Below are 17,570 nucleotides of genomic sequence, written 5' to 3'. Positions count from 1 at the left end.
CGTTTCATATACTCTAAAAAATCAAGTTCCCACCTAACCCTTGATTTGGGCATGACTCCAGGCATGCGGCAACAAAGAGTGGTGGAGGTAGATGGAAACAAGGACTACAACATTGGAAAATAGAAATTGCAACATCGGTGAATAACCATTGCAACAATTGAAATCAACATTTGCAATAGAGGACAATGATGATACAACATTTGCAACAATTGAAAACAAGTACTACAACATTGGAAAATAGAAGTTGCACCTTTTTAAAAGCCAAAATGCAACAACTGAAGCCAATCCAGAGATACCGCAACAAATCAAAAGATACATTGCAACAAATCGAAACAGTAATTGCAACAAATTGAAGTAACCATTGCAACAGATACGAGAGACTTCTGCAACAAATCAAAACAAATATCACAACAAATCAAAAGACCCAATGCAACAAGTAGAACCAACTGCAAATCTATACAAATGAACACACACGAACAGATACAACACATGCTGGAGCCTTCTAGCTCATGCCACACTGGTTGTCTGCGGTGGTGGCTGCGGATCCCACGCCCAGGGCAAGGGATTGCGAGGGGATGCCACGGGGGAGTAGAAGATGTGGTGCTCCAGGGCATGGCTCAAGGTAGAGGATGTGAAAGACGACACTCAGTGCTTATTCACTAGGTAGCCTCTGAGGATGAGGCCGTCGGTGCTGCGTGTGTTGGCGAGTGGCCTGCGTCATCATTGGGCTGCTTCGGCACCTCCCATGGCTGGCCCCACGAATAGGGGAAGTGCCCTTCTTGAGATATTTGGGTGGGGTTGGAAGTTAGGAGGACGATGGGGAGGCAATGGTGGAGAAGGCAAGAGAGAGGGAGAGAGAGATGGCAGAGAAACTAGAGAAAGAGGACGATGAGGATTCCTTTTGCTCGAGTTGTAGCAGAGGATAAGAAGTTGGGGAGTAAGAGATGATCGTAATAGCGCAACGTGTCACATTGATCAGCCACGATTGAGACGTCCATCGAGCCGAGATGGAGGCGCCCGATTTTTCGATTGGTATTGGACGTCCCCGTTACAGCATTTCCGTATAATTTATAATGAAAATATCTATATCCACTTACATATATATTAAACCGCTCATGATCAATTATTGATCATACACACATAAATATGGAGGGTGGATATTGATATAATCACACCGGATATTGTCCTTTTAATTGCATGCTTGCATGGTGCCCTTGTGGCTATTGCATTTAACACATGGAGAAAAATATCGAGAGAGGTATATTGCAAAAGTAAAGTTATGCACTAAGGGGGCAAGAAAGAACTCTGGCAGCATCAAAATTTGTTGTTTCAGTATCTCTGCAGCCAAAGATTTTATGACCTAGTAGCTCTGGTTCAGTGCTGGGTGCCAAGTTGAGTGTTGAAGTATAAGTGAATTATCTATCTTATCTCATCAACTTAGCTTTTTACGTGAACTGATTGGTGCATGTAATTCAATATAGTATCAAAGCTAGAGGTCTCGAGTTCTGACAGGCACAATTAAATAAAAAATTACAACCGATTTCTATTTTCAGGTCTGAGACTGAGGGAGCCTTCATATGGGGGGAATATTGAAGTATAAGTAAATTACTCACGTTTCTCCATCAGCTTAGGCTTTAAAGTTCACTGATTGGTGCATATATCTCAATATGATATTAGAGCCAGATGTTTCGAGTCCAAGTTTTGGTGGGCGCAATTAAAAAAATTACAGTTGACTCCTATTTTCACGTATGAGGCTCTGAAAGAGCCTTCACGTGAAGAGGAGTGTTGAAGTATAAGTGTATTGTCCATCTTTCTACAATCAGTATAAGTATATTTACATTATTATTTCACATGGGCCGCTGGTTCCTTTTTACCTTGTTCGTAATTTTTACAGAAGTTACACAATCATTACTACAGAATACCTCATCAGTGTCGGTTCAAAACTGCCACTAAAAATAGAACCGACACTGATTACTTGGCACTTATAGTCACTGACTATCAGTGCCGGGTATGAAACCGGTACTGAAAATCACTTTCAGTGCCGATTCCAACCACGAACTGGGACTGATAATGAATTATCAATGTCGGTTCCCTGTTAGGAACTGGCATTGATACTGATTATCAGTGTCGGTTCTAAATAGAACCAACACGAATAGATATTTGGCAGCCAAAAAAATTGCATAATCCAAAATGCATCACATGAACCTGCATCCATTCTTCTAATGTTTAAGTCACGATAAACACTTAATACATTAATTCAAACTACAGTCATTTCTAAAATTACATTAGATACCATTACATGCATAGTTGATATCTAAAATTTCAACTCTAAATATTACAACAAAATGATTTAGTGCATAAATTAGCGCACTAGCTGTTGCTTCAAACGGAAGTTCCATTGTATTTTCGTAAATAACGAAACTGTTACTATCATATTGAAACTTAAGGTGTGACTGGTACTTTCCTTCCCGAACCTTCCTGCATTGAGGACCAAGTAATGTGTACCCCCACTACTGGTCAAGAAGACGTAAGATTGAAGTCAAGCTACGATCCATCCTCATCTGAGTGTTCCAGTAAAAAATCCTACAGACAAAGAGCAATAATATAGAGAAAAAATTTAATATTATTGAAATAATCCTACCTATAAACTACAGGTTTATGTCACCAACCGTTTCAGCTGTATGTAACTGTGAGATAGGAATCATTGTAAACACATCCTCATTCTGTTCAAGCGCTTTCAATTGGAAATAGCTGTAGTCCGGAAACATGTATCCAAGTTGCAGGTTAACCGATTATAGAAGCGCATGAACAGCAGATCTTTCAGCCATAAGTCTTTGATCTGTTTCGGAGCTTGATGCTGTTAAAGTGATATATCCTTCTTTAGAAAAAGCAATGCTAAAAGAGAACATCTACATCAATCGGCATGTTAGTTTCTGAATTTGTTAACTGCAAACTGCAATATTAACTGACTTCCTTATAATTTATAGCAAAGAGATTTTCATCTCTGAGCATGCAGATGTACTTAAGACAAGTATAGGTACGTCTACATGCCCAGAGAAAATACGCCAATGCCATATCAATCGGCACATGTGGATAATCTCATAATTATATCAGGTCATCAATTACAGAACAAGGAAGTATCAAACTAGTTACTCACTAGGAAGTGATGGTAACATCTAAAACACTGATATATACACATCTAATATCATGACATACACATCTAATAATAAGCCAACATATTTTGAACTAAAATACATATCTAATTTTAGGACCTAAATTAGCTAACTAAAATTGCTAACTACAATTTGCTAACTACAATTTTCGAGCTATAATTTGCTAATTACAATTTTCTAACTTGAATTTGAGAACTAACTCAAGTATTTCGTGGCCCTTCCGGGTGGGAAGGGGATACACCGTTGATGATCTGGAGGCCGAGAGTACAAGGGTGGTGATCTAGATCCGAACTGCTGGATAGGATGGAGCGACCGCTGCCACGCTGCCTAGATCTACGCTGTCCACCTTCACTGCCGCTGCTGCTCGCCATGGGGATGTCGAGGAGGCGACGAGGAGGCGGTGATGGGCCGACGCACAACGAGGACTAAGAGGCGACGGTCGGCGCATGACGAGGAGGAGGAGGCGGCGGTCAGCGCGTAACGAGGAGGAGGAGGCGACGGTCAGCGCGTGACGAGGAGGAGGAGGTGGCGGTCGGTGCGCGACGACGAGGAGGAGGAGGCGGGCCAATGCACAACGAGGACGAGGACAAGGAGACGACGAGCCGACGCGCGACTATAAGGTTGCGGACAGGGAGGAGGAGCGGCGTCAGGCTGAATGGAGCAAACGAGGAGAGCGGCTAAGTGCTGGATATATATATAACAGAAGCATCCGTGCCGGTTCTACTTCTCATTATCAGTGCCGGTTCTTAAACTTCGGCACGCGAGCAATAATTGAGGTGCCAAGAACCAGCACTGATAGTGTCTATCAATGCCGGTTCTTGGCACCTCAATCATGATTCACGCGAGGGAGTTTAAGAACCGGTACTGATACATCAACAATACCGGTTACGCTCGAATCGACACTGATGAGGTGCTGCTTATGACCTGTTCTGTAGCAGTGAATCGTCTCTTATTATATCTATTTGGCATGTTGGCAATTTATGCAACTAATTTGACTGAAACAACCGCATGTCTTTTGCTGACCTTTGCGTCTTATTTCTCTAGATTATGTAAATCAGTTCCTAACTTTACTTCTGTTGTAAATTATACAGCGAAAACACCACACTAAGTGAAAAATTTCAGATAATCTCTTAACTTATCAGTTGAACAACGAAAATACTAGATGACTATGGGGAAAATCAAAGTGCCCTTGGGTGCAGTTGCGATCACTTTTAAAGAAGTGCAATTGTGCACTTGGAGAAAATCTTTAAAAAATAATACGCAAAGAACATACTAGAAGGTGTGTATTGGCAGAAAATAGTGCAAAATTATGTTGAGTTGTGCACTGTGCAAAAAACAAGTTTGTTCAACTACTTATGCAATGTAAGTCCTTTTCTCTTGTTTTTTTTTCGCACAGTGGACAAGTGCACTTTTGCTACATGCACAAATCCTTGTATTATCACATTGATCTGGTACGTATCTGTGGTTGCAATTATACTACTTAGAATTTAATCACACACTAGAGGTTGGCTGTAGCTAACTGGGAGTCACTGGTTCTTTCTTGTTATGGGCTATGGAATGTCGTTCCGTCTTTCTCTCAGCTTAAAGCACAGTACTTCCAAAATTGACTTTATTGTTCTGGCCATGCAACTCAAGTAGCTGTAGCACTCTATTCGTTCTCCAGACTTCATAAAGTTTGCAGCTCATGTCATCTTGTGATTACGTGTGTTTAGTACGTACAAGTCTAAAATTTAGTTTCCAGTTAATATGTTCAGAAATAAAGCTACACCAGATATGATTTCTTGTGGACGAATAGGTTCGACCATAATCGGCATCAATTAGGATACAGATCAAGATTCTATGTACACTGAAGTAATATGAACTGTTTGAACCATGGAAAGTAATTATCAAATTTAGCACTAAATACTTGAGAAATAGTGCATAGTTCGCGATGGCAGAGAAATAAGTGCACTGTTATGAGTAGTTATCCAGATTGTAATAGCTGGTATACCGTCAATGCCTAATTTCACTCGAAGGGGATGGCAGTGATAGCCAATGGAAAACTATGCTGTTAGGTGCAAATTAAGTCATTTTTCTTTCAGTTGAACTCTTAATAATGATGTCGATACTCAGCAATACTCAAGTAAGTTTTGGTTTAGAACATAAAGTTGTGTATTGGCATCTGTGCGATTCTGTGACTAAGTATGCAACAGTATTCTGCTATCATCTTTTTGGCGTAAGAAGATTCTTGCGGTGGCCATCATTGCACCAAGATAAGCGATCAGAAACCTGGCCAGTTTTTGTTCTTTTAAAAGGTCATTATGGTTTATTTACCAAATTTTCCCATTATTTTTTATATTTACATATGGAATATTTCATTTTAAAAATGAGGAATTGAAGTTTGAAACTGATACATGTATCTAACTCCAATTTGCTTCTACTAGATGGCTCTACCACTGATGGTATCTAACTCTAGACCAATAAGGCAATAAAGCCCATTCAGGCTTTTTGCCACTACAAATCTTGGCAAATGTGGCTTCGTAGACTTCTAGTTTCCACAGCTGTTCATGACTGCATGCTAGTGTGTGTAGGTAAGCCTATCAGAAGCAAAACCTTTATGAGGAGAGAAGCAAAACCTGATAACTATCAAGCAAAATATCTTCCTTTTGAAACTCAGGGAGAGGTAAGCATGCTGTTGCACTTGTTTTAGCAAGTTGCACATGATTCAGCGCACTAACACCCTATCAGATTTGTTTTGTAGGTCTATAAAGCCTATGCTATCCAAGGTTCACAAATTTGTTTGGATCTTAAAAACCGGTTCGGTCTAACTTTGTTCCGAATAGTAAATTTGATCGAGTAAATTTGTTCAAATTCTCACCGAATTTTGACCGGTTTTTGCGGTAACCGGAAATACACGGTTACCACAAAAAATAGTCAAAATTTGACGAGAATTCGGACAAATTCACTCGATCAAATTTGCAATTCGGGGCAAATTCAGATCGAATCGTCCGAACTGTAACCAGTTGAATTCCACCGGTAACTGACCGAACTGATCGATTTATCGATTGTTTTTTCCGCATTTCCCGCATTCACTGGTAACTGGTCAAATTTCCAAATCTACGGAGCGCATTTCTTGGTAATCGGTGAAGTAAAAAAAAAAACTCAATTCTGTAAAATCAATAACTAATTCATCTGAGCTTCAAATCAAGTGAAATAAATTTTGTTGGTTTCCTTGTAACATTCTACATGATAAAAGTATTGATACTCATAAAAAAGTTAAAAAAATTCTGTGAGAAAATGTATTTTCTAAACCTAGTTAAATGCATAATTAACTCTTTGCTAATCCAAAAATTATAAAACTAATTTCGTTGGTCTTCTTACATAATCCTATATCTTTTAAAAACATTAACACATGAGATAGTCATTGTAATATGCAGGATTGAATAAATGTGTTGCAACTAGATTAATTCATAATTAACCCATCACACCTCCAAAATTAGTGAAACCACTTTTTTTGGTTTACTTTTACTATACTTTATATAGGAAAAATAATGGTAGACATGAAAAAGTTCATTACAAAGTTGTTTCTTAATATGTTCGATTTATGCTTGTGAACTTTGTAAAAATCACGGAGCAATTAGTAAAACTCTAAATGAAGTGAAATCAATTTTAAAGATCCTCTTAAGATATGTCCTACATAAGAAAAAGCATGTGTTAGCATGTTAAGTTTTTCTTAACATAAGTTAATGAATCTTCAACTTTTTCTTTTTTTTCAAACGTCTTCCCTATAGAATATGATGCAAACAATATTATTTTTGAAAACAAATTTCACAAAATATCTTAGAATTATCTCTAGTTTTTTAGGATATTTTGTGATTTTTCTTTTTTAAATTTTTTGAATTTATTTTCGAAAACCGGTTGCATTATGAAATCAGTGTAGACTAGTAAGCTCGGTAATCGCGGTTATTGACCGGTAACCGACGAATTTTCAAATCCTGATGCTGCCTACAAGATCTTTCCACCAGTCAACAACAGCAGAAAAGCTAATGCGATGGTGAGACCTCTCGCTATGATTTTTCAAACAATATACACATAGAAATAGGGACAAGAGTCCAAGTTCTTGCAGAATTCAAACACCAAGTTGCATGATTGCCTTGCCAAAAACCCAAGAGCAGCACAAGTGCATAACAGATAATAATGACAACATATATTAGGTAGGCAAGTTGCACAAGTGTGCCTTCGTCTCTTCCCACCACAGCCATTATTCAACAAAGGATTGTTTCTTACCCAGCCAAACCTTCAAGCATGACAGTGCAGCTTGCCAGTCAGAACTCTCTGGATTGCATATCTACACTACTTTTTTGTGCCACCCTTCCCACCCAGCCATTATTCAACAAATGATTGTTTCTTACCCAGCCAAACCTTGAAGCATGACAGTGCAGCTTGCCAGTCAGAACTCTCTGGATTGCATATCTACATTACTTTTTTGTGCCAATTGATTATTCAAGTATTCTCCTGAGTCCTGATGTCATTTGTAATATGTGTTATTTGTACTGCAGTTTTTGGAATAGAGCCATGAAGCCATGGAACCATGGAGTCATGGACACAGGAAATGCTGAAAATTAAACTATAGCTGTTTTTTCTGTTAAGACCAGAAACGGAAGTAAAACTTCTAGTCCACAAAAAGCTTGACACGCGCTGCGCTGTGTAAATATCCCGAAAGATAATCAATGGAGACAAGGGGAAGCTCGACTTGCATGTTGCAACTCTGTCAGCATCACAGCTACTGTTTCATTCCTTCCCTTTCCTGCCAATTTGCTTAGTTATACATCATGCAGCACTTCGCCATGTTTGGTTATTACTTGCTCGTGCATGTGTATGCTCCTGCGTGCTACTATTAGACAGTGAGGCGATCTCTTCCTTGTCTCTACTGCGATATGGGAGAGAACAGAAAGGCAAGTGAGCAGACATGCGTCTGTAGCTACTCGTTTCTCTCTCTCTCTCTCTCTCTCTAGCAGAGTTGAAGTACATAACATCTGCTGTTCTTGTTCTAGATCATCCTGCCAAGGCTAGTGGCAAGCAAGCTACTGCACCGCCAACAGCTGCATAGTCACGGATCCGTCTCTGAGGTATCTAGCTTGTTGGATGAAACCTTGGGAAAGGGACCCTTGACTGGACAGAAGGATACGCAGATCATATACAGGTGAGTTTGCAGCACCTCGCATTGCAGTACTTGAGTTTTTTCTTCATACTTCATAGCAATTTCAATTAAGATTTTTCTTTTCTTTTTGGCATATGAAGGGTGTTTGCTAGTACCTGGAATGTTGGTGGCATCTCGCCATCTGATGATCTAGGCTTGGAGGATTGGTTGGATACAAGATCCAACTCCTACGACATCTATGTTCTTGGGTAGCCTGTTCAGTTCAACATGATGTCTCATCTATTGTCGAAGTGATGTTTTGTTGTAGCTGAATAAGATTTGTTCTGATGGTGGTTTAGGTTCCAAGAGATAGTGCCACTCAATGCAAGAAATGTGCTTGGTCCTATGAAGAGCTATATATCCAAAAAGTGGAACTCACTAATCGGGGAGGCACTCAACCAAAAGAAAAGAAAGGAAGGGGCAGAGTTGCACCAAGCAACTACAAACACCAGTGCAATGGAGAGCTCTGAGCAGGGAGAAGGCTTCAGATGCATCAGGAGCAAGCAGATGGTCGGCATCTTTACCTCAGTATGGGTGAGAAGCTACCTTCGGCCATTCATTCACCATCTGGATGTGTCATGCATCGGCTCGGGTATCATGGGCTACCTAGGGAACAAGGTAAACATAAGATGCATAAAAGAAAGAAGCACCCATATATTTCCATAGATGCAATCACATGATCATGTATGTGGATGCGTTGGTTGCAGGGTTCTGTTTCAATCCGATTCGTGTTGCGTGAGACGAGTTTTTGCTTCGTTTGTTGTCACCTGGCTTCTGGTGGTAAAGAAGGGGACGTGCTGCTGCGGAATTTGGATGTCGCGGACATACTTGCAAGGACGAGATTCCCTGGTGGTGCAACTCAGGAATTGCCAGAGAAGATCCTTGATCACGAGTAGGTGTCAATCAGCTCTGTTCATACCCTCATATCTGTTTCAGCTTTTTACTTTCGGCCAAAGAGTCAGCATAACAGCTCTTCAATTAAGATTTCTGCAATAAGTCAAAGACAGTGCCTAGCATCTTCTACATTTTGGATTCTATCAAATAGCCATTATATATGTGATCTCTAAACGTAGGGTTAGGCTCTATTTTTTCTCTAGCGATTATATTCTTTTTTTTTAATGATGCCTCTCCAAACTGTATGGTCTTTAGAATGTCGGGGGTGTGGGATGGAACTCTATCTCTAGAGTCTTACCAGCATGCTCCGTGCACGTCCGCTAGCGATTACGTTCTTTATTTCTTAATTAGTTTGATGTAACATTTTTTTAATTTTTTACTAAACGTGCCTTGTCTTCCAAGCTGAGAATAGAACCTGGTAGGCTACCAAAATGGCATCATGCATAATTGCATACATCACCCAGTCCATCTCTTCTTTTTGGCCGATTTAGACGAACAAATTGTTTATGGTATTCCTGCGTTTTCTTTCCCATTTGTGCAGTCAAGTAGTTTTGCTCGGTGACTTGAATTATAGGATATCCTTGGAACAGGCCGAGACGAGGTCGCTGGTGAAAGCCAAGAACTGGGCCATCTTGTTAGGAAACGATCAGGTATATATTTTCTTCCCCAAGATGCCTTCAGCTTGTCATCTTAATCCATCTCCCGAAGAGATTTGAACATCGGGGTACCGGTGTCTCTCTCGTTGCACAAGCGCAGCTGCTGTTCGAGTTCTCGAGGGGTCGGTATTTCGAAGGATGGCAAGAAGGCTTGATCACCTTCTCCCCCACCTACAAGTACCACCCGAACTCCGATCAGTACTACTGGTGCTTCGACGGCATCCAGGGCGAGAAGAAGCGTGCGCCGGCATGGTTAGCTGAATATATAGCCCTATACATCTCCTCCTCCTCCTCCTCCTCCTCTTCTTCTTCTTCTTCTTCTTCTTCTACAAAAGACTTGCACTACGTGTTTTTGCATTAAACAAGGGAGATCTGAATATATAGCCCTATACATCTCTTCTTTTTCTCCTTCTTCTTATTCTTACGCAAAAGACTTGCACTATGTGTTTTTGCATTAAACAAGGGAGATCTCAACCGAGATACGTACACTGAATCCTGCAAATGATCGACATGAGTTTTCTGAGTGGTGAATGTGACCTCAGACAGAGGTGTTACTTGTGTGCAGGTGTGATCGTGTTCTTTGGCGCGGCAAGGGCCTGAAGCAAGTCCAATACGAGACGTGCAACTACAGGTTATCCGACCACCGGCCGGTGAGAGCGGTTTTCCATGCCGAATGCGATGTATCAGAGGGGCTGCACAAGTAAACGGCCTGAATCCGCTCTGAGCTCTGCAATCGACTGATGGTCTACGAATAGAAAGCGTGTGCCATTCAACCAAAGAGTGCAGGAAGATTAGAGCAAGGGAGAAATCAAGATGATGAAGTTTCTCCTGAAAAGAGAAATCAAGATGATGAAATTTCTCCTGAAAAGAGAAATCAAGTTGACAGGGTATGTTATTTGGACAGAGTAACGGGGTACAAGAATACATATTCCGAGGAGAGGTGAAGAGTTTTATTTACTCTGTTATTAGTTCTGTACAAATTCTTTTGTCTCGTTTAAAATTGCCCTTCAGGGCTTCAGGCTTATTTTGTACATCATTATCCTTTCTCTGGAAGAGTACCGGTATCTGTTCACTTTTTTACCTCTAAAATAGGTAGCTGTACATTCTGTTTCTAACACGTGTCGAAAGCTCAGCTGGTTGGATCAACTATAGGAGATACTTTCGGTCAATTTGGACCATATTACCTGGGGAAATACTACGTCGAAAACGAATAAAGAAGATATAATTTAGTGATGGGTCATTATACGATCCGTCACTTATGTCGTTTTGGGTCGTGACAGGGTATAGATCTATCACAGATATTAGATAAAAGATGACGGGTCATAATATTACCTGTCACCTATAACATGAGTGACGGGTAATAACTACACTCGTTATTTATAATATGATCATAAATTATGGGTCTCTCTGCACCAGTCATAAGTAATGGGTCGTGTTAGGACCCATCACTTTTTGGCATAGGTGATGGATCTCCTTGAGCTAGTCATAAGTGACGGGTTATAATATGATCCGTCACTTATGATAAGTAATAAGTGACGGGTAATATTATCACCCGTCAATTATTATATGGATCTGTTTTAAGAGCTCATCAATCATTGTACGGATGAATAGTTACTCAACAGTGCCGCCTGCACAGTACTGGTGATTTTCACCGGCTCCGCTAGAGATTTTTTAATATCTTGTTGATTTGAAGTTTGAATTGGTGCCAGGTCTTTGAAGGTTTGTATCTCTCCCTTTCCTCCTCCTCTAATCCCTATTTGGTAGATTTGTTATGCTTTGAGTTGTAATCGGCTATTTTGCATCTTTATCCAAAATCTTAGTACAAGTGAGTTGTATTTATGTTAGATTTGATACTAGGTTTGCTCGATCTACCATGAGATGCCACAAATCTAGTGTATTTGTATAGAAATTTTAATTCCATGCTTAACCACAAAATTAAGATAAGTGTTAATGAAGAATGAATATTTTTTATATTAATTATAGATGACGGATAAAAGTTGAATGTACCTTGAGATCCAGACTTGTTCGGAGTACCTATGCGGGGTGAAGCATTTCATGAGTGCTGCCTTAGCGGATCTGAAAGATCGTGGTAAAATGACAATGTATTTTCCATGTCGCGACTGCAAAAATGATAAGAAGTTCCCGAAACCAGACAATATCCATACATATTTAGTCATGCATAGATTTAAAGAGAATTATATATGTTGAAACAAACATAATGAGGAAGGCCTTAATGAGGGAGAGATGGATCAGGCCCTCCATGTCAATAGTGTGGATCAAGGACTTACACCCAGTGAAATGGATCATGATCTCAGGGATGAGGACATATTAGGTTTTAATGATAATGATCTTGAGGATTTTATGGAGAAGAGTTTTGAAGCATTACTGGATCTACTAAGGTTTCAAGTTATTTGAATTTGTAATATTAATATCAAATTTGAATTTTAGGTTTCAAGTTATTGAATTTTTGTTCAGCTAAATTTTTTTCTTTTTGAAAAGTAAAATATGATGGGTGAAAATAATCAAACGTCACTTATTATAACAGGTGACGGGTAAATAATGTTACCTATCACTTATTGTAACTCATAGGTGATGGGTTAACATTATTACCCATTACCGACGCTCTAAAATAAGTGACGGTGATTGTAATAGGTGACGGGTAAAATGTATCACCTGTCACCTATTAGCTGTATGTATATATTGGTTGTGTCCCCACGCGTATCGCCTAAGTCATTTCCTGCTCGTGCGCTTAAGTCATTTTGCGCTAGGGTTCGCCGTCGTCCTCCGTCGAGCCCATAGTTGTTGCCGTCGAGCCTGTTGTCGTGGCCGTCGTCGGATCCCATCGCTGTCGCCACCATCGCCCCCGAGCCCATCGACGCCATCACCCTCAAGCCCATCGTCGCCCCCTCCGACGACGCCCTCTCCGCTCCCCTCAGAGCCCTGCGGCACTCGAAGCACCGCCATCACCCCCGAGCGCACCACAATCTCCCCCACACCAAGGTACGCCCCTGCCCTCTCTCCTCCCCCTCCATCTCCTCTCCTATCTCCACTCGATGTTGAATGTTTCGACTACAATGGAAAGGGACCTTCGAGTCTTGCGCTCTTGCACCAAGTCCTTGATCTTGGACAAGTTAGTTTAGTGAATAGATCAGCACATCGTGCTACTATTTGTTATTACTGATCTTGTAGGTAGTCCAGATTTTGTTTACTGATTATGATGTCTAAAATAGCCAGTTCAGATTTTGTACTAAAAAATACGGGTTAGTTCTTAAAAAATTGTGAAAATTATACTCAAGTTTCTGACATATCTTGACCCAATAGAAAGTAATTTCTTGCTTGTTCTGTTTTCCTCAGTTAGGTTATAAAGATATCCTTGTTTTTCTTACAGTTATGTTCCTTGTTTTTGTTTACTGCCAATGCTTATTTTATAATAGAATTGGCTGTCTTGATGTCCTATTAACATCATTGTTTTGTTGGCCATATATCCATTTTGGGTACATTGAAATATGGCCATTCATAATTTCATAGTATGCGTTATCTGAATAGCTCTTACTTTCTGAGTTTTCCCCTCTTTCTGTTCTGCACAACATTGTTACATATTCTAATTGCTTGATGATGAGTTGACAATCGGAGACTGGGCAATGTATTAAGTACATTAGTTAGACCTGTGATACACTAGTTCTATGATTTGTGTGATAGCCCCTAGTGATTTACTATAGTGGCTCTCATTGCTTTCTAAATTTGAGTATTGAGACACATTTCATGTGTTGATTGTCCAATGGGCTATCTGCTATGGTTCCGATGACTAGTTTGTGTGATGCTGCTGTTAGTTCAGAGATAGCTTACCAATTTTGATTATGGATAATGAAGCTAGTCCATCTTATCTTGCTATTGTCAGTACTTGATTTGAATCTTGCTGCCCTTTTGATTGTCTCTAACTCGGCAGCTATCATATAGTTCTGTTCAGTATATGAGCTATTTCTATTCTGGCACAACAGCATAGTTTCTGATGATGTTCTTTAATTATTGAGAATTCGGTCTAGGGTCTAAGAACTAGTTGAGGACTTGATAAATTGTCCAGTCAATGATGTTTTTAATAGGACAATTAGGGGATAGAACTTTGTTTGTCCTAGGGTCAATTGTCATTCATTTTCTAAGAGCACTATTATGCATAATATGTATCTGCTATCTGGAGCACTCTGTATACATGATTTTGGAAACTGATTTTTGTGCTTTGATGTCATACCTTTCAAAGGTCATGTATATTTGGTTCATTCTATTATTTCTTTATCTATGTTTATGTAAGATGAGATCCATGTTCATATTGTTTTTCATCTTCTGAAAGCAATTATACTTAGAATAACCATCTGTAGTTCCTTGGATGCTTTAAACATTATGACAGGTACTTGTGCTTTTGAAACTGACCCGTAAATGATGAAAGGAGATAACTATTTACCACGCATATGAGTTCAAAGCTCAACTGGGATGGTTATTACACATGCACCTTGCACGTCTTTTCACTTACCCAGTCGAGCTTGCACTCTATATAATTATCTTCGTAATCTGATTCGGTATTTTCCAATTCAATACATTTATCCTTATGATCTGGCTACTAATATTTGTCTTGTACCATGTTCTTAACCTTGATTCCTTTTCTTTTCTCTAAGAAACCATGAGACAGAAGAGGGGCACTGTGTATGTTGATATCTTAATGGGTATACTTAGAGTTCTTCGATATGTTGGTATTCTTGGGATGATGTTGTTGCAGTCAGTTGGTTCTTGCTAGTACATTGTTAGTAGAAGCGTGAGATAGTGAATGTGTGTAGTTCTTAATCTTGGTTCTTGCTAGTACGCTGTTAATAGAAGTGTGAGAATTTAGCCTATCTGTTTGTGTTTTTCCGCCACCTCTTTTGAGTGATGATATCTTAAAGTGTAAGTTTGTAGTAATATGAGTAGTTTGTAGTAACCTTGATTCCTTTTCTTTCCTCTATTGAGAACAGAATATACTATACTTGATTTTCGTGGGGCAGAGGACTGTCACTCCTAAGAAACCAAAAGCACAGAGACATAAGTGACGAGTAACTATGTTACCAATCACTTATATATTCCTCCACAGTATATGGGTGATAGACATAAATGACAGATGAAGAGGTTATCCGTCACTTATGTCTCTCACCTTAACATATGGGAGCCGCTTATAAGTGAAGGGTCATGGTTATGACCATCACCGATGATATCATTGGTGACGGATCATTACCCATCATTAATGACTAGTTATTAATGACGTGTTCGGGCGACGGGTGTGGGACCCGTCATCTATGTCCGTTATGACCTATCACCCTTAATATTTTTTTCACCTAGTGAAATCTGAACCAAAAACTTGGATAAAGTATAATCAAGTTGGCCTGTTTAATTAGAGACAATCATACAGTAAATAAGAGAAAAATCATACAGCGGAGAAGCCAGGATTTGTGACAACCTGATTGGTCTAATGTGTAAATACCAATATCTGTGACATCTATTTGTAGGGGCGGATCTAGGGGTCTCTACCCGTACTGGTTTGCCGCCAATGGATGAGGGGAAGGAAGAAGAAAAGAGAGAAAAGAAAAGAAAGAAATAGAGAGAGATGGAAGAGCCCCTACCAGCTCTTTTGCATCCGTGACTCTACTTGCTCATACATTTCATATTGATACAGGAGTCTTTTTCTTGTAAATTTTGTTCATCTTTTGTGCGGTTTGCGCGCTAACAGCAGACCCCACATCTTGCTACATGCGTCCACCACGTAAAATAAGTTGTCGATCGATGAGAGGTCATAACTCACAATCTTGACTGGTTTGTGTATTTACACTTGGATTTTAATCCGACGAGTCGCTAAAAGCTAGGTGATTGGGCACATCAGCACAATTGGCCGGTTAGTTAACAGCGAAATGACATGGCTGGGATTTGGCAAATCCACTGATGCTGCTGTCAAGCTCAAACAACATCACATGCTGTGGTAACTTTCATCTACTTACTATGTACTAGTGATGGGCTAGCCGTGAACAAAGAAATGACTCCATTCCATTGCAGAAATATTTCCAATTCTTTAGTAGTAAATTTTGGCTTGTCATACTACACTTTGTCCCAATAAACAATGATACGAAACTAAAGGAGGCATAATTGGCTCATAGCTTTGGACCACTGTCCAATCACATAGCTATGGCTCCTTTCATCCAAGAAAGGAAACCAAATTAAATAAAGGAGAGAGAATGAATCCATCCTTTTCTCCTATGATAGGGAAACAAGTGAAAAGTCACCTGGGGAAATATATAATCCGAAAATATTGTCTTTTCGGCACATTATTATCCATACTTCAGCATATTATATCAGCATTACCCATTCCCCGTATTATACCATCCCTTGGGGGTTGGCTAAGGGTAGGGCTACGCGTGAGATGATCCGTGGGTATCCATATATAATTAAGTTAAACTAGAATGGATTTACTTATCGCTCCATACTCATCTCTACTATAGGGTGATTAAGAAAGTTAGTTAGCACTCTCTATATGTAGCCCTTCGGTATTTAATGGGGTGAATAGATTGGTGGTTAACTGAGGTAAGTGATTGGTGTTGTGCAACGTCATTTTTTTTGTTGGAGCAAGAAGGCGAATGGTATTACAGTATCAACTAGGGCTAAGATGGACCAGTGCTGTCACTAACATAGTAATCTTACTTTCAAATAAAAAGTGAACCAAAAAAAAAAACTGCTACGGTATATAGCTGGTTGAACGAGACTGACACTGCAGCCGGATATATAGGACAAGTGCTCAAGATGAATGTTATCAAGCTTTGGCTGTGCAGTTGTGATTGCTTACTATTCTAGTGTAGGATCAGGGCGGATGAACAAACAGGCATACAAATGAGTTTCTTTAAAAGAAAAGGCTATATCTTTAGCAGTTGCATATTTGTCAAAAAAAAAGAACTTTGCACTTGTTTTTACATTGCCCTTTTTGTAATCCAATGCTAGAACCGAGGTCAGATATTAGTATGAGCACTGTGAATACACAAGTCGAAAGTTGGCATTTAAATAAATAGTAGCCAAGATTTGAGAATATACTGACAAAGAACTTGAAAGCATCTTCAAGAAAACAAAGACTGTACAATGGTTCCAACATCGATGCAAAGTCTTCAGAGTTTACCAACATCGATGCAAAGTCTTCAGAGTTTACCAACATCGATGCAAAAGTTTCACATAAAAGGGGATTGACTTGGAAATTTTTGGCTTCTCTAGTTTGAGACCACACAAGAGAAACACGAATATCTGAGACAGGGCGTGCCACAGCCATGTGCTGAAAAGGAAATAAAGCGACTGAACACCAATCAAATAAAGCGACTGAACTGAAAAGGAACTGATTTGGGCACAATCCCGGAGATGGTTGACATTTGTTCTGCTCTGCACACCATTCAGCAAAAGATGCATTGGTTGTTTTCTCTGCTTGCGACTAATCACAGGGACAGCATCTTATTTAGGCACCACAGAGCACATGTTGTGGGACAGTCTGAGAAAAAGATGCAACTTTGCAGTTTACAAGTTGCGTGTTTCAATTTGAAGCTCTGTACAACGAAGAAAATCATCAGAACACCTTTTTTCCCTTTATTTATATAGTGCAAAAGGCGTCAAAAGTGCAAA

General features: G+C 39.7%; 1 protein-coding gene across 2 annotated transcripts; it reads left to right on the top strand.

Moving 5' to 3' along the window:
* Positions 1-7,744: 7,744 nt before the first annotated feature.
* Positions 7,745-11,061, top strand: LOC133896708 (type IV inositol polyphosphate 5-phosphatase 9-like). 2 transcript variants are annotated; one of them, XM_062337307.1, is made up of 8 exons: positions 7,745-8,107; positions 8,207-8,355; positions 8,454-8,561; positions 8,652-8,970; positions 9,060-9,244; positions 9,821-9,896; positions 10,003-10,154; positions 10,468-11,061. In XM_062337307.1, the coding sequence occupies exons 1-8, from the start codon at positions 8,090-8,092 to the stop codon at positions 10,604-10,606; spliced, it is 1,146 nt and encodes a 381-aa protein (XP_062193291.1). In that variant the 5' UTR covers positions 7,745-8,089; the 3' UTR covers positions 10,607-11,061. The 2 variants fall into 2 exon arrangements, with proteins under 2 accessions (XP_062193291.1, XP_062193290.1); XM_062337306.1 differs by having other exon boundaries at positions 7,747-8,107; positions 9,788-9,896.
* The last annotated feature ends 6,509 nt before the right edge of the window (positions 11,062-17,570 follow it).

This window comes from Phragmites australis, chromosome 17, assembly GCF_958298935.1.
Source record: "Phragmites australis chromosome 17, lpPhrAust1.1, whole genome shotgun sequence".
In the NCBI taxonomy this organism is placed as follows: Eukaryota; Viridiplantae; Streptophyta; class Magnoliopsida; order Poales; family Poaceae; genus Phragmites; species Phragmites australis.
This window is presented reverse-complemented; position numbering and strand designations above follow the sequence as displayed.

What these genes read in the sequence shown, in the direction of transcription:
- LOC133896708 (XM_062337306.1), top strand. An exon ending in GATACGCAGATCATATACAG is followed by an intron (nt 8,356 to 8,453) that starts GTGAGTTTGCAG and finishes TGGCATATGAAG; the next exon opens with GGTGTTTGCTAGTACCTGGA. An exon ending in TACGACATCTATGTTCTTGG is followed by an intron (nt 8,562 to 8,651) that starts GTAGCCTGTTCA and finishes ATGGTGGTTTAG; the next exon opens with GTTCCAAGAGATAGTGCCAC.